The sequence below is a fragment of the Monomorium pharaonis genome, chromosome 4, assembly GCF_013373865.1.
Source record: "Monomorium pharaonis isolate MP-MQ-018 chromosome 4, ASM1337386v2, whole genome shotgun sequence".
NCBI classification, from domain to species: Eukaryota; Metazoa; Arthropoda; class Insecta; order Hymenoptera; family Formicidae; genus Monomorium; species Monomorium pharaonis.
In genome coordinates this window covers 14,268,134-14,288,788 of record NC_050470.1, presented here as the reverse complement: position 1 = coordinate 14,288,788, position 20,655 = coordinate 14,268,134, and the positions used below count along the sequence as shown (strand labels likewise).

At 43.2% G+C, this 20,655-nt stretch overlaps 1 protein-coding gene across 5 annotated transcripts in view; it reads right to left on the bottom strand.

Moving 5' to 3' along the window:
• Positions 1-20,655, bottom strand: part of LOC105832409 (fasciclin-1-like) — a 365,719-nt gene continuing 345,064 nt past the window's right edge. For all 5 annotated transcript variants that reach the window (XM_036285356.1, XM_036285355.1, XM_036285358.1 and 2 more), the window contains 2 exons: positions 5,862-6,155; positions 1-169 (listed from right to left, as the gene is read on the bottom strand). In XM_036285356.1, the coding sequence (XP_036141249.1) occupies positions 5,965-6,155 (191 nt within the window). In that variant the 3' untranslated portion in view covers positions 1-169; positions 5,862-5,964. The remainder of the gene's footprint in view (positions 170-5,861; positions 6,156-20,655) is intronic.

Below are 20,655 nucleotides of genomic sequence, written 5' to 3'. Positions count from 1 at the left end.
TTTCCTTGAGTGGGAAATTACGAGGAATGAGTATATTACAAGTTACAACTCTATTATATAACTTGTTATATTCGATTATACTGAATTATGTAATTGTTATAGCATAGCATAAAAGTATGTTTGCTGGATAAAATAGTTTATGTCCTTGTGAATCCTGACTTCTTTAGTCCTGAAACAGAGGAACATAACTGAAAATTTAATGAAAAGGGAAAAAGAAAAAAAAAGAAAAGTTTTAAGACGACGTCACATGGCCATTCTGAATGTGGCCATTTCGGACGTGGCTGTTTCGGATGTGGTCAAATTTACGCGTGGCCATTTCGAATGTGGACAAATTATATCCACTCAAAAATATCCAATAAGAAATTTCCAAGACTTATTTACAGCAACTAACATAAAAGTTAAAACCTGACTAGCTGTTTTATCATAATGACCGGTATCTATATCTACTAAACCATAATAACGATGGCCATTCCACTCAACATATTTGTGAATAAACATTTCATCAAATGGATTTCCGTTTTGACGCATTGGATTGGGCGACCGTAACCGTAACTAACTAAATGAAGTATGTGATTGGTCAAAACGTTACTGGTATGTTTTACGGAAAGTGTGTGTGCCACAGGCCTATTTTTTCTCACTCTAACTTATTACACCAGTGCAGCAGTACAGCAAAAAAGAACAGGCCAATTAATAACAGTATGCTGAGAAAACTCGAGAATCAGATCAAGCTTACTGTCTTGCTCGCTCGCGTAATGCAAATATATTATATATGCTTAAAACCGACACCTTTTTTACTTAAAAAATGTATAATTTCTCAAAGATTTTTTTAAAAATTCGTAAAATTCTGGACACACACACATAGCAACATACACACACTTTATATGAACGAAATCACGACACTCGAGTTAAAGTGTCGTGCTAGATAGTTATAACAATTCTGTCGACAATTTTCCATAATTTTCGTATAGTTCTGTGCTTCGATATCGTTTATAAACAAAGTTCTGGCATTTAAACGTGTGCACATAATTTTATATATTCTGTTGTAGCCCAAACTACAACGTAGCTCACAAGGGAACCTCGCGAACTCGAAAATTCTGATTTTAATGAAACTTGGCATAAATGTAGAGGGGGTAAATACATGAATTTATAAATTCATTGTAGCTGCCCATAAACGGTTTGAAGAGGTGAAACCACCCTTCAAAGATTGAGACATTTTTCGTTTTCTTGATATATCTCGTAAACTAAACAAAATATTAAAAAATGTTTTATACAAAAGTTTTACAATAAAAGTACTTCTATCTAACTACAATAATTAAATAAAAAAAAAATTTTTTTTAACAATTTTTTTTTAATTAAAAAAAAAAGGTTTTTAATTCTATTAATGTAGTTAGATAGAGATATTGTTACCATAAAACTTTTGTATAAAACATTTTTTGATATCTCCAATACTTTTTGAGATATATCGGAAAAAGCAAAAATCTGCTCTACACTACGCACTGAAAAAAGCATGAGAGAATGCTATAGCACCGCGACGGAGGGCGTTAAAAAATATTTTAAAGAAATTTTTTAACGCCCTCCGTCGCGGTGCTATCGCATTCTCTCACGCTTTTTTCAGTGCGTAGTGTAGAGCAGATTTTTGCTTTTTCCGATATATCTTGAAAAGTATTGGAGATATCAAAAAATGTTTTATACAAAAGTTTTATGGTAACAATATCTCTATCTAACTACATTAATAAAATTAAAAAAATTTTTTTTTAATTAAAAAAAATTGTTTAAAAAAAAATTTTTTTTTATTTAATTACTGTAGTTAGATAAAAGTACTTTTATTGTAAAACTTTTGTATAAAACATTTTTTAATATTTTGTTTAGTTAACAAGATATATCGAGAAAACGAAAAATGTCTCAATCTTTGAAAGGTGGTTTCACCCCTTTAAACCGTTTATGGGCAGCTACGATAAATTTCTAAATTCATGTATTTACCCCCTCTACATTTATGCCAAGTTTCATTAAAATCAGAATTTTCGAGTTCGCGAGGTTCCTTTGTCAGTGACGAAAGACGTTGCAAAAGAAGTCATTGTTCGTAACGTCTTTGGAATCCGCCGTGCTCACGAAAGTTCATGCTAACTTCCGTGATCTCACAAAATTTAATGAGTGAGTCCCAGATGCGCACAGTAATAAACGGACATAGCAGGCTGAGTGAAACGGACACAGTAACAAACGGACACAGACCAAACGGACACAGTAATAAACGGACACAGTAACAAACGGACACAGTAACAAACGGACACAGTAACAAACGGACACAGACCAAACGGACACAGTAATAAACGGACACAGTAACAAACGGACACAGTAATAAACGGACACAGTAATAAACGGACACAGTAATAAACTGACACAGTAATAAACGGACACAGTAATAAACGGACACTGCACATGCGCACGGACCAAATGCACACACGAAAAGTCGCAAACCCATGTGATGCAGTGAATGCTTTGCACGCGCGCGCGCGCGCACACACACACACACACACACACACACACACACGGGGAGATGCAAGGGGGACTTTGCCCCCTCCTGCACCCACCCCGTCGGTAGAGGTGCCCGAAAAGTTGCAACTCATGTGGTAAGTTTGTAGGTTACTGTGTCCGTTTGGTTTGTGCGCATTTGGTGTGTGTCCGTTTCACTCAGCCTGCTGTGCCGTTTATTACTGTGCGCATCTGGGACGCTCCCTTTTGGACAGCAAAAGGAGTAAGGCAAGGATGTCCCCTAAGTCCAATATTATTTAACATGATCCTGGCGGACCTAGAAGAGGAGATGGGCAGGATAAGATGGGGAGGGGTGGCATTAGGGGAAAGAAGAATTTACTCGTTTTCATATGCACGACATAATGTTGATAACGGAAGGGGAGGATGAGATGAGAAGTATGTTGGAAAGATTGGAAGGCTACATGGATAGGAAGAGATTACAATTAAACGTGGGAAAGACAAAAATAATGAGGTATAGAAAGGGGGGAGGAAGGAGAAGGAAGATGAGGTGGGGATGGAAAGGAAAAGTGATTGAGGAAGTGAGAGTTCAAGTATTTAGGATATACAATGTAGGCGAACGGAGGGCAAGAGGCGCATATAGAGGAAAGGGCAAAAAAAGCGGCGGCGGTGATGGGAAAGATGTGGAGGATAGGGAAAAGAAGATATGGAAAGGACTGGGGCAGGAGAGTTTAATTATTTGACAGGTTGGTGTGGACGGTGATGGGATATGGGGTTGAAATATGGGGGTGGAAGGAGAGAGAGAGGAGATGCAGAGAGTGCATAAGAGATTTTTGAGATGGGTTTTAGGAGTAGGACACCAGAGTATCTGATTAGAGAGGAACTGAAGAGGGAAAAAATGAGAAGTAGAGCGGGAAGGAGAGCATAGGGTTATAAGAGAAGAGTGATAGAGAAAAGGAGGAGAGTTGGTAAAAAAATGTTTAAGAGAGATAAAGAAAAGAACGAGGAGAGATCGAGAGCTGTCCAAGTGAGAGATAAAAAGGAAAGATTATTTTGGAGTGAGAGGAGTGAAGGTAAAAAATATAGGGATGGAAGAGATGGAAAGAGAAGGGATGTGGGAGGGGATTGAGAGGGAAAGCAAGATGCAGAGGGAAGAGAGGGAGAAAAGGATAAGGAACGGAAGATGCAATATATGGTATAGTTGGATTAAGGAAGAGCGTATCCCGCAATATCTAAGAAGAGGTTATGGAGGAGAGATGAAAAAGGGTGGCGAGATATAGATTAGTAATGAGGTGCTAGAAAGTAAATATTGGGAAGAAGAAGGGAAGAGGGTTTGCAGGTTGTGTGGAGGGGAAAGGGAGAACACGTATGGGAGAGATGTAGGGGGTGGAGAAGGAAGTTGGCAGGAGGAATGTGGTAGGATTTTGAGAAAGGTGGGAGGAAGGGAAAGATGGATAAAGGAGGTGGATAAAGAGAGGTAGGTTTAGTGAGGGAGGAGGAGGGGGCAGGGGGAAGATGAGGGGAGTAGAAGTGAGAGTAAATGGAGAGGAGTGAGAGAGACAAACTAGCAAAAAATTGTAAAAGGAAACGAAAATTCCTTAGAGCGAGGATAGGTAGGAGCGAGGAAAGAGAGAGGCAAAAGTAGGCAGGTCCAAATAGGGCTTAGGCGTGCGTTTGGATGAAAGAGAAGAGAAGTATATAAATAGGCGAGATAAGAGGGAGAGAGAGAAGGGTGAGATGCAAGATGATGTAAGCGATGCGGATAGAATAAGTGAAACGAAAGTTGTAAAATTTTCGTAAGAGTTGCGTAAAGATATAAGAGAAGTTGTAAAGGTTTGGGTACGTTTCTAATATAAAAAACGCCATTCAATCCCTCAGGGGAAGAATAAAGTTCATATATATATTAAATAAAATACTTTCCTCCCAATTTAGTATATATATTCTTACTATTAAGTATATATATTCTTATATTAAGTATTTGTATTTTTATATATTAAGCAGGGACCCGGACCGAATGAAATTAAGGTTCGGTTACGGTTACGGTTTAATAAAAAGATTTGAAAACCGGTTACGGTTTCAGTTTCGGTTTCAGGTTCGGTTTCTTAGCAAATGCAAAAACCCAAAACCGTTTAATTACGGATTTTTTCGGTTTTTTCCAGTTACAGTTCCGGTTCTTCTAGTATTATTATTTAATAAGTATTTATATAATAGTAATTATTACATAATTTCTATTTATATTTAATAATTTATAATATTTAATATATTATTAAGTATTATAATATTTAATAACATTTAATAATGTTTAATAATAATTTATAAAAAATTATTTCCGTATGAAAAAAGAAATCAATTTGAATTGTGTTACCAATAAATCTATTGAAGGAAAAGGCAAAAAAAGTATGAGTAATTAGACAAGAATTCGCAAAGTTGCGAATAAAGAGTAATAAGTAAAATGTGTACAATAATTTTTTATATCCAGAATATATACAGGGTATCCCGCATCAAGTATGCAATACTTCATGGAAAAATAGACGGGATCAAGGTGAACATAAAAGTCCACTTAGTTTTCGGATATCTCCAATGATAACCGAGATATTAATTTTTCAAATTGTACAAATGAGAGCCGCTTGAGCTATAGCACTACTGTGTTAATCAGTAGTTGCCGGTAGCAGCTTGAGCGGCTCAGCACTTTCCTCGGCGTGCTCTTATTTGTACAATGTGAAAAATTGATATCTCGGCTATCATTAGAGATATTCAAAAACTATAGTGGACTTTTATGTTCACCTTGATCCTGTCTATCTTTCCATAAAATATTGCATATCTGATGCAGGACACCCTACATAAAAAAAAATATACAAATATGTAGTAATAAGACTAAATGCAGTGGTAATAAAACTAATATGGTACGCTGTAGTACATCTTAAACTAAAAAAGTTTTAATTGAAAACACTATGTTCATGTCACATACGATTGTTGCAATTTCATAATTGCAATCTCAGTTCAAGGATGTCACATTAAAAACCAGTCAGATATAAGAAACAGTAATATTTAATTAGACTCGAAGTATTATTAAGTAAAAATAATGAAAAGAAAAACGACAAAACATTTAAATTAAAAATATATAAATATTATGTAAAAGTAAATTAAAAAAACCAAAAAAATATACCGAAAAAAACCGTAAACCTAAAAAAATTTAATGGTTTTCGGTTATAGTTCCGGTGCTATAAATTTAGCAGAATTCGGTTGTGGTTTACGGTTTTGGTCCGGCTAAAAAAACCGGTTATGAACAAGTTATCGGTTTCGGTTTCGGTGTGATCCGGGTCCCTGGTTGAGAATATTTTCGGTGTGTGGAGAATATCATCGACTGTGCTTACCCGCTCTGCCTTCTCGCGTTGCGTCGTCATTATCGTTGAAGTACAATCACAGGCGGCTCCCAAAAAGAATTGCTATGATGATGCGACGCGGCGATGAGGGTTTTTACAGAATCCATTTATTTATCAGTATCATGATTAATTGAGGTGCAAAGGTGGACAGTACTGCACCGCTTGTCATTTGGAAATCACTCTTCTTAAAAAGCACTTCACTGATGACGTGGATGACACCGTCAGTACACACAATATCTGGGTAGACAACTTGGACAGTTGTGTTTCCCCATTCAAGATAATAAGCTAAAAAAAAACCTTTCGTTAGTTGCTGCAATCGTGTATTATTTTCTCTTTTATTGACGACTAACTGGATCGCGTTTCTCGCTAGCGGACGTCTCCACAAAAATTTTACAGTCACGTAACTCCAAGAATTTTATTATCCTTATTTTACGTATCGCATTAAGCACGTTTGAGATCTCGCAAAAAGTTGCATATGATAAATTATCTATAAAAAAACCGTGTGTGTGTGTGTGTGTATGTGTCCGCGCGCGCGTGCGTATGGTGTTTTTAAGGAGAATGCTATTACATAAATCTGACAATAAGTAATATTTTATTTTACTTTTATTCTTTAACATAATACTTTTACATATTACTTTTATACTTTTACATAATACAAAATAAATTTAAATGTGGGAAATCACAAAAAATTGTGTAACAGTAGCCCCCGCTGTAATCACGTTCGGCCGTCCAACCGTCGGAACCGTCGTCCAGGAGACGACCAGGGCGCTCCGCGCCCGCCTAAGACTCCCCACTACCGCGAACGTTTGCACCGCCGAACGACAGTACTCCCGCCGCGCACTAGCTGACAGCTCGCGCACCCGCCCCACGTCAACAACAAGCCGCGCAAAGCAGAGCGGAATAACAACCTCCGCAAACAAAAAACAATACCAGGCCGTTAAAAATTCAAATTTCGCGTACCCGTGAATAATGAGACAATTTTCCCCGGTACAACATCCCCCACGACGAAAAGATCAGCCTCCACCGCACCGGAGGTATAAAAGAGCGGCAGAGACGGGGGAGCGCTCAGATTTTTCTGGCGAGTTAAACTTGCCTCCTTCAACCAGGTTCGAGATACCTAAGGTCTGCGAATAGCGGCCCTGGCCGGATATTACTGGCAGACTCGCAACATAGTCACAAATTCTCTCCTATACGGCATAGCGTGGGGCTAGGGCTATCCCGCCTCCGTCGGACATTACCGGCCCGCCAAACCTTACCTTCCCGTTGATTCCCGGCAAAGGCTATCGAGGTAAAAAGACTTCCTGCCCCGGCCGGACACTTCCGGCTAGCCACCGCCGAAACGATACATTCCAGCCGCCTGACGCGCGCATCGCTCACTGATCGGCGCACACGTGCGCGCAAAGTTTGCCGACGGCCACCTGATTCGCCGAACGCCCCGCACGCGTCGCATTCGACCAATCACGGCACGGAACCGACAATTCCACGTTTTCGGTATCTGCGATAAACGAGCTGTAATCAGTTGTATATTATACGAAGTTCGGCAAGCTTCACATTATATCTTACCATTCTTATATTATATTTCTTATCGTATCTTAACATCTCATATTATATTTCATTTTGTACGTTACTCTTTAATATAATAAAATTATACAATTAAATAATGGATTCTAAAGTGTCTCTGGACTTGTCTTCTCTGACCCCGATCTCGACGCACGACCGCACGGAAAAGACGGGTCGTTACATAGCACCCGAACAGGGACCGTCCTACTCCGTGAGACACTTTTAGAGAGCACCGATGCCGAAAGCATGGATACAGACGCTATGTAAAGACGCGCTAATCAGAATCGCGTGCGAACTTCGACTCGAGACCGACGGAACGATCGACGAATTACGTCGCTGCTTACGTACATATTCAGATAGCCATCCGGACATGGCTCAGCCAACACTATCATACGCAGCGGGGCCGTCCACCGCACCCACGATTGCCATCGTACCAAGCCCGGATGAAGAATCACCTGCACCGCCGGCTAAGATAATAAGCCAAATCAGGAAGTGGGACTGTCATTTCGAAGGCAAAGATCCATGGGCCTTTCTCGAACGGCTAGAAGAACTCCAGCGCGGATACGGTTTCACGGATCAACAGATGTTACTGGTACTATCCGAGCTATTATGAGGCAAGGCCCTGCTATGGTGGCGTAATAACCGCGACACGTGGTCCTCCTGACTGGACTTCGTGGAAGATTTTAAAGCAACCTCCTGCCGCCGTGCTATCGCTTGCAGCTCTGTAACAAGATTTGAGATCGAATGCAACGAACCGACGAAGGGTACGCACGGTACGCCACCGCCCTTACCACATTAATGCGGCGAGCAGGGGGCTTCACTACGGAAGCGCAAGTAGAGCAACTTTATAACAACATGCACCCCGACTATCAATTGTACATATGACGTGACGAAATCCGGCAAACATGAGAATTATTAAAGAGGGCCATGGAATATGAACAAATCCAGCTCCGCTGCCAGACCGCCGTCAAGAAGAAAGAAGTCGCCAGAGACGCACCCGCCATAGCCGTTGTATATAACCAAGACTACTGGCGGTGCAAGTAGCGCGGCTGCACCAGATTCGACTGTCGACGGCCGCCGCCGCTTCTGCTCGCAATGCGGCAAAGATGGCGCATTCATCAAAGACTGCTATCCGCCAGCGGAAAACGCCGATCGGACCGGGGAGAGTGCGGCCGTCGCCCGGTCCCAGAAATAGACTATCAACCACAACCGCACCTGACCGTAACAGTAGCAGGAGTCCTTGTACGAGCCCTGCTGGACACTGGCTCCAAGGTGTCCTTTGACAACGACATCACCGCTCGTAAACTACGTGCATTGCAGTTCACCCCGAAGGCCTTGGAGGGTCGGGTGCAACTAGCGGACGGCACCAGCGTGCGTATATCCGGGAGTGTCGAACTACCAATACGACTGGCTAGTCGGACGCATGATATAATAAGAAAGGTGAACCAACATCACGTATGCGCAGTAGTCGACCAATAAGAATTGGGTCCAAATGTTCAAAAGAAGAAGATTATTTGCGCGGTGCATTTGGACCCAAATTTCATTGGCTCCGCTCATCGTGCCGCCATCGCTATATGCGCAATGATACACCTTTCTTATTACATCATGGTCGGACGTTGACGCACCGTTTCTCAGTGATGCCACGCTTGGAAAGCGAAATGCTCATCGAAGTCAACTTGTGGACGCGCACGAACATCATCCTTCGACCTCCACCGACATCTCGACATTGGCCGGCCTTCGGCCACCTGCATATTCGCAACCAAGCCCGACCTCAAGACCACGCAGAAGTGCGACGCGCTACAACGATTCCTGCGGGACGAGCTAGTCAAACTCGACAAAGTCAAAGGGCCGACCACAAAAGGCGAGCACATAATACGCCTGAAAGCGAACAAACCGATTGCCCCGATCAAGCAGAGATACCGGCCCCACAATCCAGCCATGCAGGCCATTATCGACACAGAAGTGGACAAAATGATAACCGAAGGGGTCATCGAGCCGTCCAATAACCCATGGAGTTCACCCGTCGTGTTAGTACAGAAAAATGATGGCCGACCTCGTTTTTGTATCGATTTCCGGAGAGTGAACGATGTCACCGAGTGCGACGCGTACCCCCTGCCGCACATCTCAGCCACGCTGGATAAATTGCGAGGGGCACGATATCTGTCCACGTTGGACCTAAAAAACGGCTACTGGCAGGTACCACTAGCGCCAGAAAGCCGACCAATTACCGCTTTTACGGTACCCGGCAGAGGATTGATGCAGTTTCGAGTAATACCCTTCGGGTTCCACTCCGCACCGGCCACATTCCAGCGACTATTGGACAGGTTCCTCGAACCGGAACTCGAAACAAAGGTCTTCGTCTACCTTGACAATATCATTGTTGTCAACCAGACTTTCCAGGAACACTTGGACACATTAAAGGAAGTGTTCGCCCGACTGCTGAAGGCACGGCTGCGGCTTAATCCCGAGAAGTGCGAATTCTGTGTTGATAAACTGCGCTACCTGGGTCACGTGGTCAACCGCGAGGGCATACACACGGACCCGGAGAAGACCAGCGCCATAAACAAATGGCCCGCGCCGAAGACCGTAAAGCAAATACGACAGTTCTTGGGGATAGAATCGTGGTACCGGCGCTTTGTACCCAGCTTCGCTATCTTGGCTGCCCCGTTGACGCGGCTAACGAAGAAGAACGCACGATGGCAAGAGGGGAAGGACGAAGAAAAAGCCTTTCACCAGTTGAAATAAAAACTGACCACCATCTCCGTGCTGGCCTGCCCCGATTTCACTGAGAATTTATCCTGCAAATAGACGCAAGCGTGCATGGACTGGGCACTGTCCTCACGCAGTTCTTCCCGGAAGGAAAAAGAGTCATCGCCTACGCCAGCCGGACGCTAAACGACGCAGAAAAGAACTATAGCGCCACCAAGTTGGAGTGCCTGGCAGTCGTGAAGTGCGTGGGGCTAGAGCTATCTCGCCTCCGCCGGACATTATCGGCCCGCCGAACCTTACCTTTCCGTTGATTCCCGGCAAAGGCTACCGAGGTAAGGAGATATCCTGCTCCGGCCGGACGTTCCTGGCTAGCCACCGCCAAAACGATACATCTCAGCCGTCTGACGCGCGCGTCGCTCACCGATTGGTGCACACGTGCGCGCAAAGCCCCGCGCGCGTTGCATTTGACCAATCAAGGCACGGAACCGCGCCGACCGACGGTGTAATTTTACGTTTTCAGCAATTGCGATAAAACGAGCTGTAATCAATTTTATATTATAGTTCGGCAAGTTTCACATTATATCTTACTATTCTTATATTATATTTCATATCTTATCGTAACATCTCATATTATATGTCATTTTGTACGTTACTTTTTGATATAATAAAACCATACAATCAAATAATAAATTCTAAAGTGTCTTTGGACTTGTCTCCCCTGACCCCGATCTCGACGCACGGAGTGGCACACGTTTGCCCACGTCAATATTGACCACGGTCCCGATTGGCTACGTCAATATTGACCACGTCAACATTGACCACGCGTCCATATTAGTCACGTCAATATTACTCACGTCAATAATGGCCACAATCCCGATTGACCACGGAGTGAATTGGCCACGTTTATATTGCCCACGTCAATAATGACCACGCGTCAATATTGGCCACGTCAATAATGGCAACGTCAATATAGGCCATGTCAATATTGGCCACAATCCCTATTGATCACGGGATGAATTGGCCATGTCCATATTGGCCACGTCAATATTGGCTACGCGTCAATATTGGACACGTCAATATTGCCCACGTCAATAATGGCCACGCGTCAATATTGGCCACGTCAATAATGGCCGTGTCAATATTGACCACGCGTCATTATTGATCACGTCATTATTAGCCACGTGTCAATATTGGCCACGCGTCAATATTGCCTACGCGTCATTATTGCCCACGTCAATATTGATCGATTTTTTTTTGTTTAGCCTGGAAAGTCGCAAACCCATGTGGTGCAGAGAAATGCTTTGCGCACGCACACACACACACACATACACACGGGGGAGTGCAAAGGGGGCCTTCGGCCCTTCCTCTCGCACCCACCCCGGCCAAGTCGCAAACTCATGTACAGTAATGACGTGGCCAATAGTGACGCGTAGGCAATAATGACGCGTGGCCAATATTGACGCGTGGCCAATATTGACGTGGCCAATTCACCCCGTGGTCAATCGTGATCGTGGCCAATATTAACGTGGCCACTATTGACGTGGTCAATGTTTACGTAGCTAATATTGACGTGGCCAATCGGGACTGCGGCCAATATTGATGTGGGCAAACGGAACGCTCCCTGAAAATTCAATACGTATGACAAGTCTGAGCTTCTGTTAATGAATAGCGTAGAAAATTCACTCCTCTTTTATATCTAACTTTTTTTATTCTCGAAGGTTTTATGCAATGGCTTTCTCTTATATTTCTTCCCTTTTACAGAGACATCTCGTTTGAGCGTCAAGCAGAAATCAGTTATCATGTTCACATCCCATTTGCCTTGATATCGATGCTCCATCTCCTCGTTTTTCACTATAATCACCTATATTTTCTGGGAAGTAGTCAATATAAGATTCCAAGAAATGCAACTTAAGATTCATTAAGCAACCTAGTTTCTATAATTTTCCATTATTTCCGCCATTTTTTCTCTGTAATCTTGACTTTTGTGGTTTCCTTGAAAATTTTTTGTGACACCTTGAAAACTCAGCCACGCTGCTCTTTCGTCTTCATTCATTTTAGTAACAAAATTGTCGTCTTTTAACATTTTACGTATTTCAGGTCCATCGAAAATTCCTTCCTGCAATTTCACACTAGAGATGTTAAAAAATTTTTCTTGTAATTACTGATAGCATTCACCTTTTTTATTCAAAGCTTTCACTTATTGTTTCACGAGTCCTAATTTGATATGAAGAGGTGGAAGAAAAACTTTTGAAGGCTCAACTAACGGTTCATTTGTGATATTTTTAGACCCTGGTTGCAGAGACGTTCTTGTCGGCCATTCTTTTCTTATGTAATGGTTCGTTCGATTTCTACTATGTCATTTACATAGAAAACATGGATTTTTTGTGTAACCTGATTGTTGACCCATAAATATAGTGAGAATTTTCAGATTCCCACAAATTTGTCATTTATGTATTGTATATTTAATTTTTTCACGAATTGTTTTTAGGTTTGTGTACTTTTCTTTTATCACTACCGAGTGCGATACAGGAATGGAGGCATATACATTAGTATTATACAGCAACACTACTTTCAAGCTTTTCTTAGAAGAATCGATGAATATTCTCCAGTCATCAGACTTGTAACATCCAGGTTTTAGTTTGTTCATTAATCCGATAACATCGTGACAATAGATTAATGAATGTTATTCATCTGCAGAGAAATATTGCCAATATTCTCTTTCTCTGTCACGATAATAGGAGGTTTTTACATTTTTCGCCTCCCTAGCATTATGTTTCAACCAGGACGCCAGAAACTCTGCTCCATCCTCGGGAAAACCCAAATCTTGAACGAGATCGTTCATTTTTTCTTGTGTTATTTTTCCTGGCTTTTTTGAAATATTATACGGAACATAGTCACAATCAGTTGATTTACTTTCACTCTCAGTCTTGCTCTCAGTTTCACTCTCAGATTCTTCCAAACTTCCATCAATTTCCATTCGATTGAGTTTAGAAGTAATACTTATATCCATGACTTCATCGTTAGTTTTGTCGGATGCTGATACATATATAGGTTTCGTTAAACTCGAAACATTGACGTAGCATAATGCCGACTTTTTTGTGTTGTTTATTCCATTCAGACTTGTCATACAGAAATAGTAATCTTCTCTGGTCATCAGGTTCTTTCATATGGCAGGTACTTTCATTTTCAGTTTTGTCTTGTTTCTTTTACAAATTCGCAACATTTTATAACGAGAACTACATATTTTCTTTGGGGCCCAATCGGATTCTTGGTTCGCGATTTCAATACAGAAGTAATTTTTGTAAAGATCTTCAATTTTGTCATTAATGTTTCTCCAGTTTTGTGGTATCTCATATTGAAGGTTAGGAAAAAACAAGCCAATTCAGTAATTCTGACCTTGAATTGGGATTCAACGGGTCAGAATACATGAGGATAGACTAGTCTGGTCCGCCGGACCAACTTTTTTTTGTGTACCTGTGTAATTTTTCGCCCCGACGGCCGGAACACATTCGACACAACCGCAAGTACGCACACAAAAGTACGAGGGATCGCGGTCGATCCGCGATTGATACCGCAAATCTTCACTAGAGACTGCGCGTTGGCTCTCGCGCATCGCGTGGCCCCAATCACAATAGGGCGAGCAGTCCTGTTACCGCAGAATCATTGCGCGTTCTAATCCTACCGGGACCCTACGGGTCCCCCGCGAAGACAGAATTTTCCGCCGGCATCCCCCGACGTTTCTCGACGGCCCTCGCTGCCCTCCACTTCTCACGAGGGAATCACACAGTCTGCGGGGGCGATTCCGCAACTCTGGTTCCTATATCGCCACCTCCAGTGTGTCCGCCGTCCTGTTATTAGCCGAGCGCGCCGATTTTCCATCTGCCGGTAGCGTTACACCCGCTCGAGCTCCGCCCGCCCGCTTTGCCTCTCTGGCGGTCCCTTGCTTTTGGCTGCCGTTAGTCGGGCCGACGAAATTCCTTCGGCTTGCTTCTCTTTCCGCACACGTCCCTGACTTGCTCTCAAAATCCTTGCTGATCACGTGGCGAGGCATCCGCCGCGTTAACCGAAAAGAAATAAAATACTTAAACGTAATTATTTTACAGTCGTCGCAATTCTCCGGGAGATCTCTTTTTCGCCTCTCGTTTCTCCACCTGGCGCGAATTTGCAGCCCGTAACGGGGGAGGGACGCTGTTCGTCGCGGTAGCGGAATTGCTACGTCACTATATATATATATATATGACTATTTTTCCCACGCGGTGTTACGCCGCTCACACGGGCGAGGGCTTTGCGACGCACGCGCTCGTCACTCTTTAGGAGAACCGCCAATGGGATCCGCTCTCCTCCTTGGCCACGATACCCGACGCAATGCAGCCCCTTTCGCTTGAGTCTGACAATGCACCAAAATCGCGAGGCCGCCCTGCGGCTGACGCAACACTAACACAAAACTATGTCGGACGCAGAACGAGAATGGGGTGGCTCGCCGGCCAGTGGCTTTACAATACACGTCGCAAATAAATGGGCCACCCCATCGGTAGCTCTCCTTGCTGGCTTCCACTTCTCCGTCACCAACGGCTGTCCTCAGGGCACCAAGCTCTCTCTCTTTACCCCGGGACGGGCTCGATTGCCGAAACCAATATTGCGCTCAAACTCGATAACGCCGCAAATGCTGAGCACGTTCGCCCCCACTACAAGTACGCACGCAAAAAGCACGGAGGATCGCGGTCAATCTGCGATAGACGCCGCGAACTTTTACTACGGACTGCGCGTTAGTCCTCGTGCATTGCGTGGCCCCAATCATAGCAGGACTAGTAGTCCTGCGTCCGCAAGACCGTAAGCGCTCTAATTCTTCCGGGGACCCTACGGGGAAGAACTCCCCTGCGAAGACAGAATTTTCCGCCGGCAACCTCCGACGCCTCCTGGCGGTCCTCGCCGCTCTCCGCTTTTCGCGCGGGAGTCCCGCATACCGCGGGGGCGATTCCGTGGCTTCAGTCTCCATGCCATCGCTTCCAGTGTGCCCGCTGTTTGGTTATCAATTGGGGCGCCGATTTTTCTTTCGATGGCCCCACCTTTCTTAGTTCTCGGTACGCTCGCTCACGCTTTGCCCACTAGCCTCGTCCCTGGCTCTCGGCCGTTCCGGGTCGGCGAAATTCTCCTGACACGCCTCTCCTTTCGTAATTGCCGCTGTCTCTCCTTTGAAATCCTTGTTGCTCGCGCGGTGAGATGCTCGCCGTGTCACCGAAAAGAACGCAAAATATTTACACTAACTATTCTATTGGCGTCGCGATTCCCCCGGAAGATTTCTCGATCGGCTCTCGCTTTTCCGTCCGGTGCGAATTGGCAGCTTGTGACGGGGGAGGGACGCTACTTGTTGTGACAGCGGAACTGCTACGTCACAATATATATATTATATACAGGGTGTCTGTAATTTTTCGGCACAACGCTTGCATAGAGGTAGAACGGACCAAACCGAGTAGAAAAGTCCTCTACCATTTTACAATTGTGCCATAGTTAACGAGTTATTAATTAAGAAAAAATAGCCATTTTGCCCGGCCTACCGCCGAATGCCGGCAAGCGCGCGGCAACGCGCTTCGTGCGTTGGCGTAGCTATTGCTGCTTGTAAACAATTCTCTGCGTGCTTAGGACCGCCGGGCCACGCGCCGTGGCGTCTCGCTGGGCGGTTTTGTCTTGCCGCGCGTTGCCGCGCGCTTGCCGGCATTCGACGGTAGGCCGGGCAAAATGGCTATTTTTCTTAATTAATAACTTGTTAACTATGGCACAATTGGAAAATGGTAGAGGACTTTTCTACTCGGTTTGGTCCATTCTGCCTTTATGCAAGCGTTGTGCCAAAAAATTATAGACACCCTGTATATACCGCTCAACAAAATTAACGCATACAAAAATTTGTGTTACGCATACAAAAATTGTGCATAACTTTAAATAAGTATAACACCGCAAAAGATTATCGCATTTTCATTTTCTAAACAGCATTTTAAAATTTGAACTTTCTACTTTTCAAATGAATTTTGGCGATTTCAATTACTTTTTTTTACATAAGACAGCACAATAATAAAGATTGACCCGTCAAGATAAAAATTCTTATGCAACTTTGCTAAAATGTACTTGATGTAGAAAAAATTGCAAAGACTTTTTGCTACTTGCATCTTACAGCGGATTCTTTTTTCTTTATATTGAGTGGTCGTTCATCGCTGTGCGATTTTTTTGGACCAAGTTATCGGGAGCGCTCTAGATGCGCACAGTAATAAACGGAAACAGTACACTGAGCGAAACGGACACAATACGAAATGGACACATTGCGAAACGGACACAGTCGCAAATCCATGTGGTGCAGAGAGAACTTTGCGCACGCACATGCACGCACACATGCGCGTACGCATACACGCGCGCACGCACATACACACGTGTCCGCGCGGTGAGGTGCAAGGGGGACCTTCGTCCCTCTTTTCTGCATCCACTTCGTCCAAGTTGCTAACCCATGTACATTGTACTGGAAATCTGCAAATACGTATAAACTTCACTTTGCCTGATTGACACTGTCCGTTTCGCACTGTGTCCATTTTGCAGTGTATCCGTTTTACTGCTGTATCCCTTTATTACTGTGCGCATCTCGGACGCTCCCTTAAAAAATGCGATAGTTTCTTGCGCCTAATATAGAAAGACACGCGAGATCTTTCTCAGACAAGTTAAGTTATTTTTGTAAACATAAATAAATATGTAATTATACATTGTGACGTGACAGCTGCGGTCTGTCGTTCGTCCCAAGGGCCTTAGTGGCCCTTACGCGTTTTCATCACGCAGACCACCGCGGACACTCCCTCGGGAGTGGACGCGCAAGCGTGGCGCGTCTGGTATTATCTGTGTGTTTTCCCGTGTATTGTTCCTTCTTATCTCGTTAAGATTTTTCGAGCGTTATTTCGTCATTTTGTGAGTGTGGCTGAAGTCGGCGACCGATGGGAGTTCGATTTCTGCAATCTTGACGCCTCGTCCTGCCAGATGACATCCCAGGAAGCCACGGTGCGGCAGGGATGGACGAATTTTTGCCGAGAAATCTCAGGGAGACCCCATTTTGAGGGAAGCGTCCCAGATGCGCACAGTAATAAACGGACACAGCAGGCTGAGTAAAACGAACACAGTAACAAACGGACACAGACCAAACGGACACAGTAATAAACGGACACAGTAACAAACGGACACAGTAATAAACAGACACAGTAATAAACAGACACAGTAATAAACAGACATAGTAATAAACGGACACAGTAACAAACGGACACAGACCAAATGCGCACACTGCACATGCGCACGGACCAAATGTAATCCATGTACATTGCAAGCAGAGTAAAGTCCACATAGGTTAGCGACTTGGACGGGGTGGGTGCGGGAGGGGCGCCGAAGGCCCCATTTACACCCCCCTCCCCGTGTGTGTGTGTGTGTGTGTGTGTGTGTGTGCGCGCGCGCGCGCGCGCGTGCGTGCAAAGCATTCACTGCATCACATGGATTTGCGAATTTCCGTGTGTACATTTGATCCGTACGCATGTGCAGTGTGCGCATTTGTTACTGTGTCCGTTTATTACTGTGTCCGTTTATTACTGTGTCCGTTTGTTACTGTGTCCGTTTGTTACTGTGTCCGTTTGTTACTGTATCCGTTTGTTACTGTGTCCGTTTGTTACTGTGTCCGTTTATTACTGTGTCCGTTTGGTCTGTGTCCGTTTATTACTGTGCGCATCTGCAACGCTCCTAAAGTGAATTAATTTCGAGCGATCATCGGTTCATCGTACAATTGTCACCGCAAAGTATAGTCGCCACTTAATCGTGCGGCCGAAGCCACAATGCAATTATAATTGCTCTTGCCTATAAATATAATCATTACTCTTTGTTATCAAAATAATTATGTGTGACTGTTTTTTTGCCTTCCCAATTCTACCCGCCCACATCGAATTCCACCCGCCCACACCCAATTCCACCCGCCCACTCTCCCTCTACCAAGTTTTAGAACTGGGTAGCCGGCTGTTGAAGCCGACGACGCCCCGATCGCCTACAACTGCTCGCCCTTTTCTCGGCATTATCGCTTGAAAGATCATTTTTTGTTTTTACGCGAAAGAATGTACCTGGCGCTGAATCTTGCACCTTAGCGAGATTTGCGAAGACACTTGCCCCATCACTCGGATGACGCAGGGCCACAACCGGGAATGGAGGCGAAGTTGGTCGTCGCTCGCGAACACGGTTACAACATATATAACTACTGGACAAAACTAAAGGAACAAAAGTTTAAAATAGCGCCAAGTTTGTAAAAGTTAAGCAAAAAATCTGAATTTTTTAATATGATGTAGTCCGAAGTGTTGACTTGACCATTACAAAATTTCCCCGCTGTGGATTTCGTAGTTTTGTAGTTACGTCCCTCGAAGCAACTCTCTGTCAAAAACAAAAGTTACAAGGTTGCAGTTTGGAAGGTACAGGGCAATCTGATGCAGAAAACGGCCAGGAAAAATTCGGAAATGGGCTAAATCGGTTCTGTAAGTGCCTCTTAGTGTCCCCGTTGCGTCCTGACACTCCTATCCTTTTTCAATCTTAATTCGCTATCTCTTTGTTCTGACAATGGAGACAGCGTTTTGCATCGCGTCTGTCTGATAACTCTCTAACACCGCTCGGTTTTAAAACCGTTAAATGTCGAAGGTTCTATCCTTCTTGACCCCTTCCACCCCGCAAGGGTGCATTGAATAACTACCCCTAACACCAATCAGCCTCCGCTTGTGTTTTCATGCGTCCGGAAAATTTGAAAATAGGCCGAACTGCTGTAGAGGTCTCTGGTATGTCTGACCACGCACGATATTTATTTTTTTAATCTCTACCTGCTACTTGTTACTTGTTTAATTGGACAACGAGTCACAGTTGCGTCAAGCTACAAGTGATTGCTTCAAGGCACGATTTGCATTTGAGACAAAAAAAATCATTTGTGTTCTCTCCAGCCATCTTGTTTTTATCCCTTTTTTTGTGTTAAGCTTTTTCTTCCCTAGATTTTCTTTATATGCATTTTTCTTTGCTTTTATACCTCTTTCAGCTGACTTTTTGTCTGCGTTCTTTTCCGAGGCGACAGCCTCGGAATCCGCGCACCAGAACGCCCGGTCAGACTCTCGAGCGACTGCCTCGGAATCCGCGCACCGGAACGGCCGGTCGGACTCTTGAGCGATAGGCTCGCATCCGCTAACTGGGGGAAAAAAAAGGGATGAGAACTCTAAGAAGGAATTATTTATAAATAATAGGAGCGTGTCTTAAAGAATTAAAACAGAAGGGAGTAGATAAGCAACGTAAAAACAAAAGAAATTGTGATTGTGGGACTTACTCATTACTGGTTTTCGAGCAAATCTGTCGGAATCGAAGAGCCTTCTTGACCGGATGGAACTAAAGTTTATTCGCGCACTGATTCTACATGATTATTTCTTTTACTAACTAACTACTAACTGAGGAAAAAAACTACTAAACTATTGAAGTAGTGAACTAGACTGAACTGAACTCATTACTGATTACTTACTTGTTTACTGAATACTGACTAACAACTGACTATTAACTGCCTGTTAACTAACTATTGACTAACTAACTACTGACTGGTTCTCTTCAAGATTTGGCATTATATATACGGAGTCTTACAGGGGGCGGATCCAGATGTAGGTGGTTCAAATATTTTAATTGGTAAGACTCTTTTTCAGGATTGTGTGGTGAACAAATTCTAACAAGGGAACGGACAGAACTGTCCCTCACCGATTTTAATGAGCTTCGGATATGTTATAGAACATAAGAAAATATTAGACCCATATTTTTTTTTATCTGCGTATCTCGACATTTAGGGGTTGAAACCACCCCTCGAAAATAACGCATTTTTTCGTTTTTTGCGAATATCTTTGAAAATATAAGGTTTATGAAAAAATGTTCTATACGAAAGTTTTATGGCATTTTATACTCTTTACAACAGTATATTTATATTTTTTAAAAATTTCAAATTTTTTAATTTAACCCACCCCCCATCCCTTTTTTTCAACATTTTAAAAATTTTGTAAGGACAAAAATTAAAGAGCATTAAAAGCCGAATCCACCCATATATAATAACATATGGGTTCCATCATTCTCAATTATTAGCAAAACGAGATAGTAATCTCGCGCTATAGGTGCTGCGCTAGAAGTAGTGTCGCGTTATTTCTTTAGTCGCGTCACACTCAATAACTGCCTCTTCTGCGTATATTTTTATATTAAAACATAAAAATGGATTAATCTTAATTATATAATACGCAACGTATTACACGATATAAAGCATAAATGCATATATATAACAAAAGTAGCATATATATACGTATGTGCCTACGTACATTTTCATTGTTACAAATGCGAATATAAATTAATATGAAGCAAAATATTTTTTAACATTTAAAACTGCAAATACAATATAACAAAATATATAATATCAAGAGAAAAATATAAAACATAAACTGCAATAACTATTTGCATA